Below are 19,877 nucleotides of genomic sequence, written 5' to 3'. Positions count from 1 at the left end.
CCGCAGGGTCTGGGTTAGGCGGGGCCGATCGGTGCGGGACAGGAGGAGCCGTACCCCGCCGAGGATGCTGGCACAAGCTGGGAACTAGGAGCCTGCGGCGGCCTCGGCCTCGGCTCGGCCTGGCCTGGCTGACCCTCGGCAGGGGTGTGTGAGGAGGGGACTCCGTCCAGAGAGCCTGGGAGGCTGTGGAGCCAGACTGGAAGCCTTCGCTGGGAGATTTCAGGGACGTACCCGGTTCAGCCGCCAGCAGCGATTCGGGTAAGAATAACAGCCCCAGCGAGAAGGCTCCCCTGACACTAGCCAAGAAACGCGTCAGCTGTTGCCCGGGTGTCAGCTTGCAGCCGCTTTTTGTTTCTGCCAGCTCCATTATGCAGACATCTCAGATTTCCCCTCCCGCTTTGGTTTTTGAAGATTTAGTCACCAGTCTAAAACTATCTCCTGTCCACTTTTAAAAATGATTTAGCCAAGATTTCCTGACCTGCGTTGTAAACTTGTAACTTAGAATGGTTTAAAAGGCTTCTTATCCCCCCAAAATCTGGCTATCCGTATGCATACATGTACATGCATATGTGTGTGTGTACACAAGTATATATATATTAATATATACATACATGTAATCGCTAGGGTGATTTATTATAATACAAATAATTTTCAGTCACTTTCGCCCTTACCTAACTTACTTTTCCTTTGAACAATTACAGTAGTTTCTCTTGAAAAAGTCTCATTCTAAAACATTGTTGAAAAAAATGAGTCAAGTTTTGACCTTTGGAACCATTTTCTTAGATAATTAACTTTTTAGAGACCTATTAGATAAATGTCACTGGAGGGCTCATTCTGAAGATAAAAGACGTAAAATCTGCCTTCAAGGAGCTTAAAGTCATACAGCCAAATACATGCAGAAAAATCAGCTAAAGACAATAGGCAGGCTGCAGATTTGTAACAGTAAAATAAAACGTAGAGGAATGAGTGAAACTGAAAGGAGACAAAACTTCTTGGAGTTGTTGGGATTTAAATTGTGCCTTGGCTTTCCTCATTTCCCGCCCAAGTTATCAGCTTCTGTTTCAGATGATTCTTTTTCCATCTGGTTCTATTTTTGCTTTGCACATAAGTGGGGCAGTCTGATCCATTTCTCAGTCTCCACTTCAAATTTACGCATTATGTCTCCAGCCCTGAACTTAACTGAATTTTCCACAGTGATCTCAAACTCAAAAATGTTCAAAACTGGACTCTGTCATACTTACTATTAAAAAGACTACAACCATCCATTAACTTGTTTAACCTAGCCAGAAAGTTAGGACCAAGGCCAGTTTAAGGGAGCTGAGAAGGACCTGCACTTGGTTTAACATTCTGCTGTCCGGGTCTTGAGAGTTAAACAGTGAGCCCCACATTTCCTTTTTCCCCAGGGTCCCACAAATTATATAGCCAGTCCTATTTGGGAGTCATCTTTGACCCCTTTGTGCCACACTCATATCCAAACAATCACCAGATCCTGACAGTTCTGCCTCTTAACACCTTTCCCCAGACTTCAGCTTCAGAGTCAAATGTCAGTCCGTACCTCACTGGGACTCTTAGAGAAACTTGCTGTTGATATCTTCATTTCTGGGCTCTTCAGTTCCAGTTCATCTCTTTTTGGAGTGATTTTGCTACAGTGCAAATCTGATTGTATAGGAAACCTATTTTAACTCTTCAGTAGTTCCCCTTTGCCTTCAGGATAAAGTCCATTGTTCTTGTCATGGTATTTATGTCGCTTACTGGCCCCTAAGCACATCTCTTACTGTATTTCTTGCTTCACCCTACACCTATCCTTCTCACCATCCACATAAAGTGACCAAAATTAGTTCTCCCAGAGATGGTTGCCTCTCAAAGTCTCTATACTTCTTCCTCTGCCTAGAATGACCTTCTCAGCTCTCTTGCCTGGTTAGCTCCTGTCCATCCTTCAAGAGTCAACTCAACCTTCAACTTTTCTTAGAAACCTTCCCTGATGCCTTTGCCTACTAGGTGGAGATGCATTCCTCTTCTGTACCCTTTCTGTATTGTATGTATTGCTCCACTCCAGCACTTGCCATGCTGTGTGAACTGTTAGTGATCTTGTCCATCTACCTGACTGGCCTGTAATTAAGCTCTTTGAGGGTGGACACTATGTTCATCCTGGTAGCTTGGAGCACCTGGCTTATAGTAACTATTCAATAAATGTTAAATGCATCAAGATGAAGACAGTAATGTGCATGATTTGGCAGAGAAGAATAAAGACTACGTCTCAGGAGGGATGAATTTTATCCTTTCTGTCTTTTATGCGGACCTGTATTCAAACTCTGGCTAACACTTTTAAGTTGTCCATCTATTAGGGTTGTCAGAAGCCCATACTGAGGTTCTTTTTTGGAACTTGACTACAAATTCAGTTAGGTCTTCTCTTAAAGTATCTTCTTAATCTGTCCTTTTTCATACCACTTTAGTTTAGGTCCTCTTACCTTAATCCTCCATTACTACAACATCCCCAACAGCCTACTTACTGGTACTCCTCTTTTTTCTCTCTCCTACAAATGCCCGCACATTTAACATTCTGAATTTGTGCTCAAAAACCTCCAGTGACTCCCAGTTAAATAGAACATAAAGACTAGAATTTGTACCCTGCTGTCCAAGAACCTTCACGGCCTGGCCCTACTTTTCCAACTTGCTTTTCCCTGCCTTGCCATATCTGACCCATCTACTTCTCTCCATTTCCCTAACAACTCCAGGTCATCCTGTCTCTCCTCCCTTTGAACTCTGCAGCGTGTATTGCCTAGACTGTTAATTTTGGCACCTGAACATACAGCAGGCTTTATTGCATTGTTAACTATTTTATATTAACATGTACACAAATCATATCTGTTAATACGTAGAGGATAAGGACCCTTTCCTATAGTTCTTTTGTATTCGTATCTATGGAATTAGTGTTTAAGCATAAAGTGCTTAACACATGCATATTCAACAACTGAATTTTCTCAGCGCTCTAAGAAATAAGTAGGACAGTATCCATTTCTGCCCACTTCTTTTATGCTCTTGATATTCAAGATTATTACCCAAAATGTCATTCAACCATAGTCTAGGTTAGAGGTTCTCAAATCATTTTGGTCTCAGGTTCTCTTTACAATCTTAAAAAACGGAGGATTCCAAAGAGCTTTGGTTTATGTGCATTATATTCATTGATATTTACTATAGGAGAAGTTAAACGGAGAAATGTTTAAAGTACAGGGCTATACAAGCACACATTCCATTGAGTGATGATGTCATCACGTTGGTCATGTAGCCTTTACATTCATGGGCCTAGGAGAGTAAAAACAGCAAACAATATCTCAGTGTTATTTTGAAAATACAGACCCCTGAAGGGGTTCATGGAACCCTCCCGGGACTCCCCATTCTGCATTTGAAAACTACTGATCTAGGGTAATGTGAGCTCTAGTCAGTGAAATCATAAGTAAAAAGCTGTGTCAGCCTTCCCAGTCTTATTTTCATATGAATGAAAATGTATACCGTTGTCCCTCAGAATCTGTGGGGGATTGGTCTCAGGACTCCCAGAGATTAGCCAAATCCATTGATGCTCAAGTCCCTTATATAAAGTGGTGTAGTTTTTTCATGTAACCTCTGCACATCCTCCTGTATACTTTAAATCCATCTACAGATTACTTACAACACTGAACACAATGTAAATACTATGTAAACAGTTGTTATACTGTATTGTTTAGGGAATAATGACAAGAAAAAAGTCTGCATATGTTCAGTACAAATGCAACCATTCACCTTTTTTCCAATTTTTTTTTTTTTTTTGAGACAGAGTCTCATTCTGTTGCCCAGGCTGGAGTGCAGTGGCACAACCTCCGCCCCTCCAGGTTTAAGCAGTTCTCTGCCTCAGCCTCTGGAGTAGCTGGGATTACAGGCACGTGCCACCACGCCCGGCTAAATTTTTTTGTATTTTTAGTAGAGATGGGGTTTCACCATCTTGGCCAGACTGGTCTTGAACTCCTGACCTCGTGATCCACCTACCTCGGCCTCCCAAAGTGCTGGGATTACAGACGTGAGCCACCGCGCCTGGCCGCAAATATTTTTGATCCACAGTGGTTAAATCCATGAATATGGATCCCACGGATATGGAGGGCCAGTTTTATATATAAAAAAATTAATAATTATTAATAAAAGCAGTTACTATAGGTTATATATGACAACTCTGCTCAGAAACAAGCTGTATACTTTGACAGTGGGACTGTTGAAAGCAGAGAGGAAAACTATCAGATAGTGACCTTGAAGTTTCTTCTATACTCTCCTCTAAGCACAGTTACACCCTTAGTTGGAACTACAACTCAATGTGACTTGCAATTTATTCATGGAAAATGTGTCAGTAACCAATTCAGCTTGCTGTAGGTATGAATTTGCACCTAATGGATAAATGCACAAAATGAGAGGGTATAACTGTTCCATTATGTTGTATTTCATATTTAGCAAAGTTCCAATGGTCCTGTAAAGAAGTCCATGCGTGAGAAGGCTGTTGAGAGAAGGAATGTCAATAAGGAGCACAACAGTAACTTTAAAGCTGGATACATTCCGATTGATGAAGATCGTCTCCACAAAACAGGGTTGAGAGGAAGAAAGGGCAATTTAGCCATCTGTGTGATTATCCTCTTGTTTATCCTGGCTGTCATCAATTTAATTGTGAGTATATTGTACAGAATACTCCTTTTAATTGCCATGGGGAATTTTTTATCTGCTTTATAGTGAAATCATAGACTTTATTTTCTCCTTTTCTATACGTCTTGTCTGTTACTGAATTTTAATGAATACTTTATAAAAAACTAGTGTGCTAACATTTTCACATATTAATTTCATTTACAAAAATGTGCATGGGTGTATCCCTTTAATGGACTTAACTTTTAGCAAGGGTAGAATTGTGTAGCTCCCAGCTGGCTCAGTTGGTAGAGCATGAGGCTTTTAATAAGGATAGGATCAACTCAATAGAAGAGAACTTTGCCAAGATGATTTTATTGCTTTCACATGTTCTTAAAAATATACTCCTTTCTGTTTTCATTTAACTTTTCCTACATTTAATGTTGCCTCCTCAGCTGGATTTTAAAATTTTAAGCCCTTTGATGGCAGTAAAAGGTTATATTTTATAGTCCTAAGTCCCTGTTGTCAAAGGATGCAAGGATCTGGTAGACTGATTCGCACTGAAGTGCTGAGGACCTGGTAAGATGCCTTTTCCAAAGATGTTTGCTTTTTTAATGAAGAAATCCTTTTAATCTGAAGTTGTCACTATCTGGGGGTTAAATTTGAAACTCTCTGACATGTGCTTGTACAGATATTTTCAGATCATGAACGTAGTCTGCAGCAGTCTTAAAGTGATTCTTTTTGTGTTATTTTCTACTTCTAATGCATGCAAGGCAGTCTTTTTATATTTATGTATGTCCAAAGTACTTCTGTCTAATTCTTCACTCAAATCAGAAAGACCTCTTCCTACATATTTCATATTAGATATGTACATTTTTACTAGGAGCACAAATTCTGAATGGATTTCATTTTATAAATTTATTGGAGACTTCTGGTCAAGATGGCAGCATAAAGACATTTTTATCTTCTTCTCTAAAAAGCTCATTCCAAAGTAACAATGTCAAGAAACAGAAATGTCTTTGAAGAAAGTGGGAAACAACTGAAATCCTAAACCGTAATATATGAAGACACAAAGTAGGAGGAACAATGGCAGATAACTTATCAGAGAGAAGAATCTGCTTGTTGGGGAAGGGATGTTGGTGGAAGTACCTTGTAGAACCCTAAAAAGCCTTGGGAATTAGAAGTTCCAGTACCCTGAAAAGCAGAAGTGAGGCAAGAACTGAAAACAGAGAAGACATTTGAAAAATCTGTATAAGAAGCAGTGAGATCTCTAGGCCTCCTCTCCCTTCCAGCCAGCAGTTAGACAGCTACCCCTCCTAATGTCACACAAAACTAGTCTCTGGACACACTGCACCAGAGAGGATTCTGTCTGCCTGAGGATACTGGAGGGTAGGGGTTGGGTTTCCATACTGAAACAGGGATGTCTCGGTCCTGCGACTCCCTTTCCCACAGTCTATTCTCATCCTCCACCTTCAGCTCCCTGGCAGCCAGGCAAGAGACAGAAGAGCCTTCTCTGGGATTCCGGATGCATGTAGGAAAAAGATCTGAAGATACTGTCATTTGGCAAGTCCCAGTGAAAAAGCCATCTGATATCCCTCTTATGACACCTGTCAGTCACAAGCCCCACCCCTCGAAGAATTTTCTATGAATTCATCACTAAGTATGAATACTGAGCCAGGGATCAATAGACTTTTGAGGAAAGTGGGAAGAATTGAAAAATGATAGAGATGAAAACACCTAAACCATGGAAAAAGTAGAAACTCATGGAATAGAGAAAATGCCACAAAAACTACCAAAAAAAAAAAAAAACCTGAATTCAGTATTTTCAGATAAATAAGAATATACTGCATCAATGAAACAAGAATAACATGCTTTTAAAAGGACCAAGGCAGGCATAGTGGCTCATGCCTGATAAAGTGAGACCCTGTCTCTACCAAAAAAACAAAACAAAACAAACAATCAAAAATTAAAAGGAACAATTAAGAACTCATAGAAATGCGTGTGTGCACACACACACACATGCGCACACACACACACAGATGAATGGGTGGGTGGGAAGATGGACAGGTAGATAGATAGATAGATAGAAAGATGGATAGATGGATGGATAGATAGATAGATAGATAGATAGATAGACAGACAGACAGAAGATATTAGAAGATAAAAAAAAACTCTTCCAGAAATTTCAACAAAATTAAGGAATCAACTCGGGAGCTCTAACATGCTATTAATGGGCGTTTCAGAACACAGAAAATGCTGGGGGGAAAATGATCAAATACATAAATCAAGAAAATTTCCTAGAACAGATTGGAAACTACCATCTGGGTCCAGTGTAATGCATAAAAAGACACAAGGCCATTATTATGAAATTTAAGAAAACCAGTAATAAAAAAAGATCCTAATATCTTCCAGAGGAGGAAAAAAAAACAGGTTATCTATCAAGAATACAAAATCAGAATGGAATAGGACCTCCCAAAAGCAGCATTTGGACCTGGAAGGCAATAAATCTATGACTTTCAAAATTCAGGAAGAAAATAATTTTCTGTCTAGAACTGTAAACTTAGCCAGTGTAGCAAGCAAATGTGTAGGATTATGAAGACATATTTTTGCCATCCACACTTCCCAAAAATTTTTACTTCTCATACATTCATTGCTTAGAAGCCACTGGAGGATGTGCTCTACCAAAAGAAAGACGAGGATATAGGAAACTGGGTGTCTGTCACAGGAGAAAAACAAAAGGAAGTTCAGCATGAAAGTAAGGGAAAGTTTATGATTACAGCTGTGCAGGGGGCCCATACAAACCAGTCCAGCCCACACAGCCCACACAGACCAAACCAGAAAGATAAAGGTTCCAGAAAGATTTCCCGAGAGAGAAAAATAGAACTGGCCGGGCGCGGTGGCTCAAGCCTATAATCCCAGCACTTTGGGAGGCCGAGACGGGCGGATCACAAGGTCATGAGATCGAGACCATCCTGGCTAACCCGGTGAAACCCCGTCTCTACTAAAAAATATAAAAAACTAGCCGGGCGAGGTGGCGGGCGCTTGTAGTCCCACCTACTCGGGAGGCTGAGGCAGGAGAATGGCGTAAACCCGGGAGGCGGAGCTTGCAGTGAGCTGAGATCCGGCCACTGCACTCCAGCCTGGGCGACAGAGCGAGACTCCGTCTCAAAAAAAAAAAAAAAAAAAGAACTAATACATTATCTGAGAGGCTCAGACCTACAGAATATTGTATTGAGAGATTTTACAGAAATATTGGAGGATTTGAGATTAATTAGATTTTTAAAGAAACTAAGGAAAACGAAGTGTTCAACTCCGAGAGACAAGGTACAGGAAAGAAACTGCCATTACAGGACAGTATTTGGTTTGGTAATGAACAATATTTACATGGTTGTAATACTGAAAATAATGACCTTGGATTTAATTAAAACTTGAGATTGGAGCTGGAAAAGAAAAGAGATATAAATGAGCTAAATTTCTCATCTGCTAAAATAGAAAATGAATAGATAAAACCTAAATTATGATAAATGAAAAACTAACATATATTTAGAAGAAATACATATATTTAGAACTAAGGAGATAAATTCTGGATGAAATAGCTAAATTTGTTGAAAGTGGTTGTTCTTGGGAATGAGATGTGGAGAGGGTAGAAAAAATAAGAAACTATTCTTTTTAAATTATAGACCTTTAGCACATTTTGACTTTTAGCCATTTGCATGTAATACCTTAATAAAAATAAAATTGGTTTTGTTTATAAGTGGAAAACTAATTGATATATTCACCTCACTGATTAAACATTTTAGGAGGTCTTTAACGTTTTGGTGATAATATTTTCTATTTGTTTTCCAATTACATTAAGTGTATGCAGTCTACCAACAGTGGACTTCTGTTCTTTTTCAGATAACACTTGTTATTTGGGCTGTGATTCGCATTGGACCAAATGGCTGTGATAGTATGGAGTTTCATGAAAGTGGCCTGCTTCGATTTAAGCAAGTATCTGACATGGGAGTGATCCATCCTCTTTATAAAAGCACAGTAGGAGGAAGGCGAAATGAAAATTTGGTCATCACTGGCAACAACCAGCCTGTAAGCTGCCACATTAACTGAAAGAAATGCAAACAGGAGAGGGGCATTAGAGAAAAATACTTTGCAAAAACCTAGATTCATTATTGGAAAGAGATATTTTCCCTTAGAAAAATTAGTGTATTTATAATATATCTATCAATGTATGAATATAGTGAATACAGTTTAAAACATCCATAAATATTAATATTTAATAATACTATTGCTTTTATAATCTGTTAAAATTAGATGATTTCTTAATATTTGAGATTTTGTTCAATGGTAGCATTTTCTATGACAGATATAATTAGTATGAGAATACATAGGTTACTATTTTCTTCTCCATATGAGGAAACCATTATTAAGAAAGCACTTTCCCCGGTGAGAATACTCTGTAGTTTTGGGGGCTCTGGAAGAGAATATGCCAATCTGGTCAGTGGCATCCCATGCCAAGAGTTGAAAACATAGTTTTCAACTGAATAAAACCTCAAGGAGGTATTCTTACCACCACCCCTGCCTATCTTAGTCCTTGGGCCGTGTTCCTCCATGACTCATGTATTTTTGCATAGCTAATAAGCAAATAAACTTATAAGCCTTCATTCTAAAGAACTCTTCTTCCAAGTGGATGGAGGGAGGACAGACAGACACAGTTAAAAGTATTTGAAGTTCGCCTATTATTGTGGTTTTTAAATTTCTGTAATTTTTGTAATTTTTTAAATATGGTGTTCAGGAATTTTGTTTGCAGTCTTCTTTGAAAATATATTCACAATTAACTGTTTTTGTTTTGAAGATTGTTTTTCAGCAAGGGACAACAAAGCTCAGTGTAGAAAATAACAAAACTTCTATCACGAGTGACATTGGCATGCAGTTTTTTGACCCGAGGACTCAAAATATCTTATTCAGCACAGACTATGAAACTCATGAGTTTCATTTGCCAAGTGGAGTGAAAAGTTTGAATGTTCAAAAAGCATCTACTGAAAGGGTATGATTTATTGGCTTTGCTTTACTAATGGGAGAGTGTCACTTTCTACAGTTATAAAGTGGGTGGAGAGTTGTACTGTTTTAAAGTAGTATAAAAGAATATATTCCAGAACACTGGAAAGGATTAATTCTAGATTTGTCATTAACTAGCTTGTGTGATCATTATCAAGTCATCTTTATCTCAATTTCCACATCTCTAAAACATTAATAGAAACATCTGACTTTCATGTCTCATGACTGAAACTTCTATTTCTCTACCTCTGATAACAATTCTCACATTAATTTAGAAACTCTTTTTAGTACTTGTTTTTTAAATTTTCAGATTACCAGCAATGCTACCAGTGATTTAAATATAAAAGTTGATGGGCATGCTATTGTGCGTGGAAATGAAGGAGTATTCATTATGGGCAAAACCATTGAATTTCACATGGGTGGTAATATGGAGTTAAAGGCGGTAAGTATTCTTTTAAGAGCTTAAGAGAATTATTAAGTTCTTCGATAGAAAAATCCATATGTGGAATAGTACACAATTATTGAAAATAATATAATTGTCTATTTTTTGACATGGAAAGATGTTCAAAGTGGGTTGTGAACTAAAAGAAAGTTACAAAACAGTTCGTGAAATACATTTTCATTCTTCAAAACATATGTATGTTTATAAAAACCTGGCAGGGTATGCCAAAATGTCAACAATATTTAGTTATGGATAGCAAGATAACAGATGATTTGTTTTATTTTTATTTCTAGTAGCCTGTATTTTTTTTTTTCTTGTATAACGATCGCTTGTATTGTTTTAGAAGGCAAAAAAAAAAAAAACCAAAAACCTTCTAAAAGAGAATTCTGGAAGATCAAAGTAAATATTCATGCCTTGGAGTTGTTGTTTTTAATTAAAGATTTTTCACATCCCTTCCTGAGTTTCATATCCAGTTGTGTGAAAAAAAAAATTAGCAAATGTATAAAATTATTTTATTTAGACATATTTATTAAAAATGTATTTTAATCTATTATTAATTGTAAAGGAAAAAGATTTTTGTCTTTATTGTGGCTGTTGAAAGTGAATTTTCTTTGTGCTTAACAGATTATATCTGAACTTCTACAGGTATGGTATTTCATGTGCTGTAAGTTCAAAAACTTTTTAATGGCTCACAATTCTGGTCAAAGTATACGTATTCAAAATGCCTTTGGGTACCTACAATATACTATTTAACTAAAGCAAATTAAATTTGTCTTACCAAGTATTACATGACAAAAGTGAACTTAAACATAAGGACTTATCATTCTTCCTTATTAAAAAAATTTCAATTTCATAGTTCTTGGGAAAAACACTGTTTAAAAGTAGCTGTTTTACTTTTGTAAGCAGTTTTCCCCCCTACAACACATAATCCCATCTCTAAATAGTAAAGATGAACATAAAATGTAATTATAGCCAGAAACTCAGTTACCTACCAAGTTAATTTTTATGTATATTGTGGTGTAAGAAGCCATTCTTCTAAGAACACTGTTGGAGAATAGCCACAGTACGACTGCTATTCTCAGCAGTAGAAAGTCACAGAAGCAAGATATTTGTATAGCGACTATTAGCAACTTACCACACCTTTTATTTTTTTCTATCTGCTGCTGCTTGTCCCATTCTACCTTGTAGTTAATATGACAAATATTTAAATACTTTGAAATATACATATACACATATCAGTTTCTTCACTGTTAAAGGAAAAGAACCTAGTATTAAAAAGATAATTAGCTTTATAACTTTGTTAATATCAGTGGTTAGTTCTAAAGTGTATAAGCCAATCATTACAAATAATTTTATCAATTAAACTGCTTTTTTGAAAAAGCTGTTTAAGAAACAATTTAGTCCGGGCACGATGGCTTACACCTGTAATCCCAGCACTTTAGGAGGCCGAGGCAGGTGGATCACGAGGTCAGGAATTCGAGACCAACCTGGCCAACATGGCAAAACCCCGTTTCTACTAAAAATACAAAAATTACTCGGGCGTGGTGGCGAGTGCCTGTAGTCCCAGCTACTCGGGAGGCTGAGGCAGGAGAATCGCTTGAAACCGGAAGGCAGAGATTGCAGTGAGTGGAGATTGCACCATTGTACCCCAGCCTGGGCGAAAGAGCAAAACTCCGTCTCAAAAACAAAAAAAAATTTACAGAAAGTAAAATTAAATGACCACAAGATGGCAACATTGGAACAAATTGGAAAACTAGTCACTTAAGAATTGCTGTCTATTCCATATACTACCACTGCATAATCAATTAGCCATCTCCATTGTTTATAACCAATTTTCTCTCTTTGCTTTAAATACCCTCTATAAGCTGATGCCTCCCAAATTTGGAATTGTGCTTTAACCTCTCCTCTGAACTAAGAGTCACATATCTCGCTGCCTACTTACATTCTCCATTTCGATATCTGATAGGCATCTCAAATTTAACAGTTGAAAATTTAGATTCTCCATTCCCCACAAGCATGCATTTCTTTCAGTATTCCTGTACCATTAAATGACACCCATCAGTCCATAGCAAGCCTTCTGGCTCCACCTTCAGAAGATACAGAGTCTGGCTGTTTCTCACCACCTCCTGCCATCACCACCTGGTGTAAACTGCTGTCATTTCCTGCCTGGATGGTTGGAACAGCCTCCTAGCTGATCTTCTTACTTCCAAATATTCACTCCCACAGTCTGTTTTCTACCCAACAGCCAGAGTGGCCATTTTAAAAAGATCAAGTCATTTCTGTATTCAGAATCCTCCAAAGCTTCCCATGTAATATGGAATAAAATCTAAAGTCTATTCCCTGCTTACATGTCTGATCCTCAGGTATTTCTTTGACTCATCTCCTACCAGTTGTTCCCCCTCACTCTCCGTGCTTCTTTCGCACTGACCTCATAGCTGTCCCTGGAATCCAGCCACATCTTCACCTCGGGGCCTTTGCAGGCACTGTTACTTCTGGTTGGAGTACCCTTCCCCAGTTACCTATACAGCTTCCTCCCTCACTTCCTCTAGTTTCTGTTGGAATGTGACCTTATCAAACCACTGGTAGTCCTGTGTAAAACTCAGTCCCCACCTGCTCACTCTCTCTCTACTTATCCTGCTTTATTTCTCCTCATAGCATTTATCCCACCTGATGTCTTACGTGTTTTACTATTCTGTCTTTTATTGTCTCCCCCTACCCCCTACATGTTGATGTTTTAACATCAACTCAGTAAGAACTTGGGCTTTGCGTATTTTACTTACTGTTGTATTCGCCAGCACCTAGAATAGTGTCTGGCATGTAGCAGGAGCAGGCACTCAGTAATTATTTGTTGAGTGAATGAAAAGAAGAAAGGAGGAAAGGGAGAAAGCAAGAGAGGCCTAAGAGTCCCTAACAAGAAGGATTTTAAGGAACCACAATAAAATAATGTTTCTGGAACAGTGGGCGTGAAGAACTTCCAGACTGGAAGTGCCTGGTCTTCAAATTATATGGTTTGAATCTTCATTTGCAGTGTTGCAAAAACATTGGAAATTAAAATTAATTCCCGCAAGGAGGAAAAGTCTTTTTGTACTCATGATCACAAACTTATCAATCAGTAACTTTGTTATAGTTCTCTTGGGACTTAAAAATGCAAATGATCTGACACTTTATCCACATCAGTTTTATGCACTTAGGAATTTTGATATAATTTTAACTAATAATAGAGAAATTATGTTGCAGATTTATTTACGTACGTTATGGATATATGAAGTGAAGAAGTCACTTGTTGAATCCTGATATTGAGTTTGTTTTTTGTTGTTGCTGTTGTTGTTTTGTTTGTGACTTTACTCTTTCTTACTGCCTTCTTTTCTCATTGATGTTTCAGTAAGTTTTGTTTACTGACTTTGTTCTGTACCCACTCATGGAGGTAAATAAATCATATTAGTATTCTCCTAATAGGAAAACAGTATCATCCTAAATGGATCTGTGATGGTCAGCACCACCCGCCTACCCAGTTCCTCCAGTGGAGACCAGTTGGGTAGTGGTGACTGGGTGCGATACAAGCTCTGCATGTGTGCTGATGGGACACTCTTCAAGGTGCAAGTAACCAGCCAGAACATGGGCTGCCAAATCTCAGACAACCCCTGTGGAAACACTCATTAGAAGAACCCCAGAGGTCACCAACTTGTTTATATCTTGACTTGACTTTTTTATGCATGCAAATCATTGTTTTCACAGAGTTTGTAATAACTCATAATTATTTTAATGGCACAGCATTGCTGTATCTGTTTTATGATCTACATAGTTAAAATCTTCTCAGAGAGCCTAAATTCTAATACATTTTATTAATTTATGCTGATCTTCATATTTATTGTTCCCTAAAATAATTATGAGAAGCAAATGAAAATTCATGTTTAAAGAAGTGTTTTTAAAAGTCCACTATCCCTGTTCTAAAGATTAAAAGGCTGAAGCAGCTGTTTAGACTCACTGTAAGTATACTTTGGTAACTCTAATGGGGATAGATCCACTTAAGATATTTAAATCAATGTTTCATGCTCTGTCTTTTGGCTTCTAAAAGGAAAGACGCCGATTTCTAGTGCATTAAGCCTGAGCCATATTCTCACATGTAAGTGAAGTCATTAAAGAACTTTACATATGTGAGATAGAAACAATGGTTCCTTAGTTTTGCACTAGGAAGAAAATATTTTGTAAAATAATGTTTATTTGAAATAATGATAACTATCAATTGTTCACAATGTGGTAGAAATTAAAACACCATCTCAGCTTTAACTTTTAAATAATAATGATAACTATCTTTATTGAGCATCTTCTACATCCTAGGCATTGTCCTAGGTGTTGCATGTTTATATCCCCAATTCTTACCACAACCCTGCAAGTAGGTGGTATTATCCAAGTTTTAGCCATTACAAAACTGAAACTCAGAGAAGTTAAGAAACTTGCCCAACATCGCATAGTAAGTAGCAGAGATGGGATTGGAATTCAGGCATGATTCAAACCTGGATGTACTTGATTCCAAATGCCATGTCGTTTTCACTGTCTGCACTGACTTTTTAATTATTTAAAACTCTAGAAAGATGAACAAAGGTTAATTTAAACTTACATAAGAAGATGAGAGTCAAACAAAACAGGTATGCTTACTCTACTTAAAAAGAAAATAAACCTCATGTCAGACCCAGAAAGGACCAATCACTGTCCGATTTTAAACTACGTTGGGCCAATTCCAAAATATTATACGATGCAGAGGTCAAATTTACCTACTTGTGAATTACCTCAGTTTCCCAACAATGGACCTTGGCACACTGGAGTTACAATACGTAACAGAGTTGCCAAGATGTTTATACCCTCAGCACTCGGGGCAACACAGTGGAAAGCGGGGAGGCCATAGACCCAAACAAGTTGTTTGGGCCAGGCATGGCCTGGTAAGTACACCATGCCTTGAAAATAAGTCCAGAAGCACTGGACTAAAGAGTGCTAATGCAGGAAATAATACACATAACTTTTAGATAAGGATAATAATTTATCTCTACTCCTAATATTACTATCTCATTGTAATTATTTATAACCCGCAAGCTAGTTGATTTTTAATATATTTGATTGGAAAAGAACTCTCTGGTATTATTAAGACTCCCACAGGATCAGGGACAGGGCCCCTAAAGGAGTTTGCTGTAAAATAGGCAGTAGAGATGTGGCATGGAGGCAACCTTGCAGTCAAGTGTAACAGCATTCTATCAGGCTCACTTTGAATTGTGTACATAAGAAAACCAATACAAAAAACAATTTGTATTCAATATTGTCACATTTCTCTCTGGTAGAAAAATCAAATACCTTAGAGATTATGAAGTCATTAAATTATACTGAAATTGGATTGACTTACTACCTAACATTGAGTGCAGTTTTTAAATGAAAAGAATGAGATTTATAACCTCTTGAGTGTTGTTGTAGTGATATTTGGACTCATTTGAATATGTTCAATATCATTTAATATCTGAATTAAGAAAAAAATTGCCGAAATTTTCATTCAGATAGTCTATAAATTGCATATTCATTACTTGTCTGCTCTATTTAGATTTCTTTTAAAAGTTTAAGTAAATATTTTTATAAAAACCAGAAAACACTATATTACAAAATATTATTTATTAAATGTAATTCATGAAATAATCTATTTTTACTCTTTTTTGGGAAATATTTGTGTTTTTGATACATCTCCATGTATCAAAATAGCTTTTGACATGAGAGGCTATTTTGATGTTTTTATGCAAATGATGGTTAACAGGCATAGCGTTTTAGGATACTTTACAGTAGTCCTGGCTGTTCCTCTGAAATGTAGACTTGGAAAATCTATTAGAAAGCAGAACAGGGGCAAACTCTCAATTTTACTTTTGGCTTTTAAATTTTTTATTTATTTATTTATTTTTTTGAGACAGAGTCTTACTCTGTTGCCAGGCTGGAGTGCTACGATCTCGGCTCCCTGCAGCCTCTGCCTCCCGGGTTCAAGCGATTCTCCTGCTTCAGCCTCCCGAGTACCTGGGACTACAGGCAGGTGCCACAACGCCTGGCTGATTTTTGTATTTTTAGTAGAGATGGGGTTTCACCATGTTGGCCAGAATGGTCTCAATCTCTTGACCTCTGGATCCACCCACCTTGGCCTCCCAAAGTGCTGGGATTACAGGTATGAGCCACCGTGCCCGGCCGGCTTATTTTTATTCACAGTAAATCTTCAACAACTCATTCTGTCCACCAGATGGTATTTTTCCATAAACTGAAATGCTGACTTCGCCTCTTCCAGCTGTACACTTATCCCTGCACTGAGCACAGATATGACAAGCAGTAGCCATGGGGGAGGTGGGTGACAAAGATAGGACCCCGGGAGCGGATGCAGGTACATGCTAGTTTCAATTACCACAGTATTCTAGAGGCGGGCTGCAATGACAAGGAGGGCAAATGAAATCAGTGCAAGATTTCTTAGAGAATAATGGGCAGATGGAAAAATGTAAAAACAACACAAAACAGGGTCTGCTGATAATGTTTTAAAATATACATTTGTCTTCTTTTTGCATTGTGAAAAAATAAATTTTGTGTGATAGTTTTGATGATGAAAGGTAGAAGTTCTACCTATATTTCAATGAGTGTTTTTTTTAAGGTAATGAGAATGTCATGGAGCTAAACTTGACAAAGAAGAGATCATTGAAATGCTGAAAATGTTAGCAGTCTTCTTAAAAGTATTGAGGGGGCAAAAATTACCAATTATGCCATACAAAAATAAGCCTATAAATGTGTTTCACATTGCTAACTTGTGTTTCAGTTGATTCAGTTTGTAATAACTAGTTATGAACTTGTTTACAATAAAAATTCTGTAAATTGTTTGCTGTTATTTAATGGTTATATATTAACTGTTTTCTATTTAGTCATGCAAACGTGATGAATTTAAATATGACTTGAGAATGGGACACGGTCAGTGTTTATGTAATCTCTCTGGACTCCTAGAACTCAAAGTTAGAAAGTTGTACATTCCCAGTTTTGAATGCCCTCCCCTCTGTGCACTGCAAAAGGCTTCTCTCCAGTGGTGCTTCCCTGGTGTCCTAGCGGAAAGTGCACACTGTCACTATGGCAGGAGGCCAAAGCCGGAGATGAAAGGATGAGGGCTGGCCACTGGGCAGCCTTGATGGCAGGATGGGTGGAGCCTCAAAGGTTCAGCTCTTAAATCCCTACCAGGCTTGATCCAGATAATCCAGCCATTTGAAAACCACTTAGGATACAAAGGTATGTCTTAGAAGCAATGTTACTTTCTAGATCTTGTCCTTACCTGAAGTTGCCTCTGTTGCTTTTTTCCTTCAGTTTTGCCACCCTCTTTCTTTTAAGTGTAAATGAACTCTTCATTTCCTTTCTATAATACTTTGCTTTTTCTGCTGCCTTCTTCCTGTCTTTCACTAGCTGACACACAAATATACACAACCAGTATTTCTAACTGCTTCCTCATACTTCAGCTTGACTATGTCCCTTTTGAAATTTACATTTTGCCTAATTGTTTCCAGTTTCCTAAGCAACTTTTTCTGGAGTTCACAGTGGTTCCTTACCTAATACGTATAAATTTATAAATAGTAAAACTTTTTAACAAATTAACACCTTTCACTTTAAGATATAAGATTGTCCTTGTCTACCTGTTTTGAACTCAAACCTATCGTGTATAAATCTCTTCAGCTTAAAAAGAAACAGGGCAATTTTAATTCATGTCCTCTTAAGAAAAAGTATTTTTCAACCATGTCTTTCTCTTCAACACTGCAAAGTTACGTACCTGTGAATGGTGACTATATTTTTTTGTTGCTGATTTTGTTACTTTAGCTTGGTGCACAATTGTATATATAATGATCTCAGCTTTGAATGTAGAAAAAATATCTTTCTTCTTGGGCAAATCAATTCAATTTCTAGTATTGCATAAGAAGCACACTGTAAATCACTCCTCTATGCTGTAGGGCACCTTTGCTGTTCATGGCCATGTGTACCTGAATTTAAATGCCCTTGAAAATATGGGAGGATTGACCTTGTATGAAACAAAAGTTTTAAAGTTACATTGTAAATTTCATTCACTTCACTCCATGCATTCATTTACACACAAACAGCATAACCCAGTGACAGACTGCAGGCTATTAAAAATATAAAACATTAGATAAATAGATAGATAGATAGATAATGTTCTCTTTTTTAGGAGTTCAGAACAGATATAAAGCAAAACAATCGCAATGCTGAATGTTACTAATATGTATCCATTCCTTCAGTATTTACTGAAAGATTTCTGTAAAAAATAGACAAATACGGAGGCTAAAGCAGGAAAAATGACCAGGACATAAGATGTGAGGTGAGTCTGGAAGGATACTTAAGACTGTGCCTGGCCGGGTGCCGTGGCTCACGCCTGTAATCCCAGCACCTTGGGAGGCCAAGGTGGGTAGATCACCTGAGGTCAGGAGTTCGAGACCAGCCTGACTAACATGGAGAAACCTCATCTCTACTAAAAATACAAATTAGCCGGGTGTGGTGGCACGTGCCTGTAATCCCAGCTACTCGGGAGGCTGAGGCAGGAGAATTGCTTGAACCCGGGAGGCAGAGGTTGTGGTGAGCTGAGATGGTGCCATTGCACTCCAGTCTGGGCAACAAGAGCGAAACTCCATCTCAAGACTATGGCTCAGAGGAAAAGGCATTGAACTTGGAACTGGGAATGAACTGAAAGTGAATTTCAGCATGCGATATGCATAGATCATTCTTTGCACAAGCCACATCTTTTAGTGGCTCCACATGAACTTATCAAGCTAGGTCATAAGTTTACCTAGATAACACAGGCTTTGAATACCAACCTGAGGGATTTGGACTATAGGCGAAATAATGTAGGGGAAACATTATTGTAGGAAAATAATCCTTTGGAGTCACCTAGGATGGATGACGAAGAGGGAAAGTCAAGAGGCAGAGGCAAGAAACTCAGTTAAGTCATTTTAATGTTTCAGACTGCTGCAATGATGAAAACTAACCTGAGTGCCATTAGAACAGAGAGGAAGGGACGATTTCTTGGAAACTCATACACTCATTAATGTGATTATTTGTACACAGTGGTTTTTAAGTGGAATTTAGTTTAAAACAAATCACAAAAATTACCCATTTTTAAAATTATTTTTTTGATACATTCAGGAATTGTAACACTTCTTTTATAAAAACTTTCAATTTCTTCTCAAAAATTTTTGGTACAAAAGGTACTCAGTGTTTCTGTATCTTATTACATCTTCATGGTTCAGAGCCAGAACATGTATTTGATAACACATTATGTTGTATATATCTAAATGATTTCATAATGATTTGAAAAGTCACAAAAGCCACACAGCAAAGCTTGTAATTCTTCTAGTCATGAAAAATAAGAGCCTCTTTTGTGAGTTGAACTTTTTACTCGTAGAATTATGGAGGGTCACAGTTTAGTGTAACTGGTTGTCATTTATGTAATAAACCACATGGTTGATTACGATGTTGTAGATAAGCATAGTAGACTTTGCTCTGTATTAATGGCCTGCAAGGAAACAGGGAAGTCTTTAATCTTGGTAAGGTTTCATTCATCCGAAAGCACACTGCAGAGTGAACAATACTGGAAAAGCAGATGCAGAGGTGAGGCCTAAGTGAATATGTATTTTCTGAAAAATCAGGGGAGTCCTTTCTTTAAAATGTGACATAAATGTAATTTTATACTATGGCTATG

General features: G+C 37.7%; 1 protein-coding gene across 1 annotated transcript; it reads left to right on the top strand.

The window, feature by feature from the left end:
* The first annotated feature begins 4,465 nt into the window (after positions 1-4,465).
* SGCB (sarcoglycan, beta (43kDa dystrophin-associated glycoprotein)) lies at positions 4,466-17,008 on the top strand. Its single transcript, XM_011960052.1, has 5 exons — positions 4,466-4,683; positions 8,533-8,718; positions 9,485-9,676; positions 9,998-10,129; positions 13,586-17,008. Exons 1-5 carry the CDS (start codon positions 4,504-4,506, stop codon positions 13,787-13,789), a joined length of 894 nt encoding a protein of 297 aa, XP_011815442.1. The 5' UTR covers positions 4,466-4,503; the 3' UTR covers positions 13,790-17,008.
* Positions 17,009-19,877: the final 2,869 nt, after the last annotated feature.

Source organism: Colobus angolensis, unplaced genomic scaffold, assembly GCF_000951035.1.
Source record: "Colobus angolensis palliatus isolate OR3802 unplaced genomic scaffold, Cang.pa_1.0 Scaffold501, whole genome shotgun sequence".
Classification (NCBI taxonomy): domain Eukaryota; kingdom Metazoa; phylum Chordata; class Mammalia; order Primates; family Cercopithecidae; genus Colobus; species Colobus angolensis.
The sequence above is the reverse complement of the archived record's forward strand: the minus strand, read 5'-3'. Positions and strand labels throughout refer to the sequence as shown.

What these genes read in the sequence shown, in the direction of transcription:
- SGCB (XM_011960052.1), top strand. Translation starts at nt 4,504, where the DNA reads ATGCGTGAGAAGGCTGTTGAGAGAAGGAATGTCAATAAGGAGCACAAC. An exon ending in TGGCTGTCATCAATTTAATT is followed by an intron (nt 4,684 to 8,532) that starts GTGAGTATATTG and finishes GTTCTTTTTCAG; the next exon opens with ATAACACTTGTTATTTGGGC. An exon ending in GTAATATGGAGTTAAAGGCG is followed by an intron (nt 10,130 to 13,585) that starts GTAAGTATTCTT and finishes TTCTCCTAATAG; the next exon opens with GAAAACAGTATCATCCTAAA.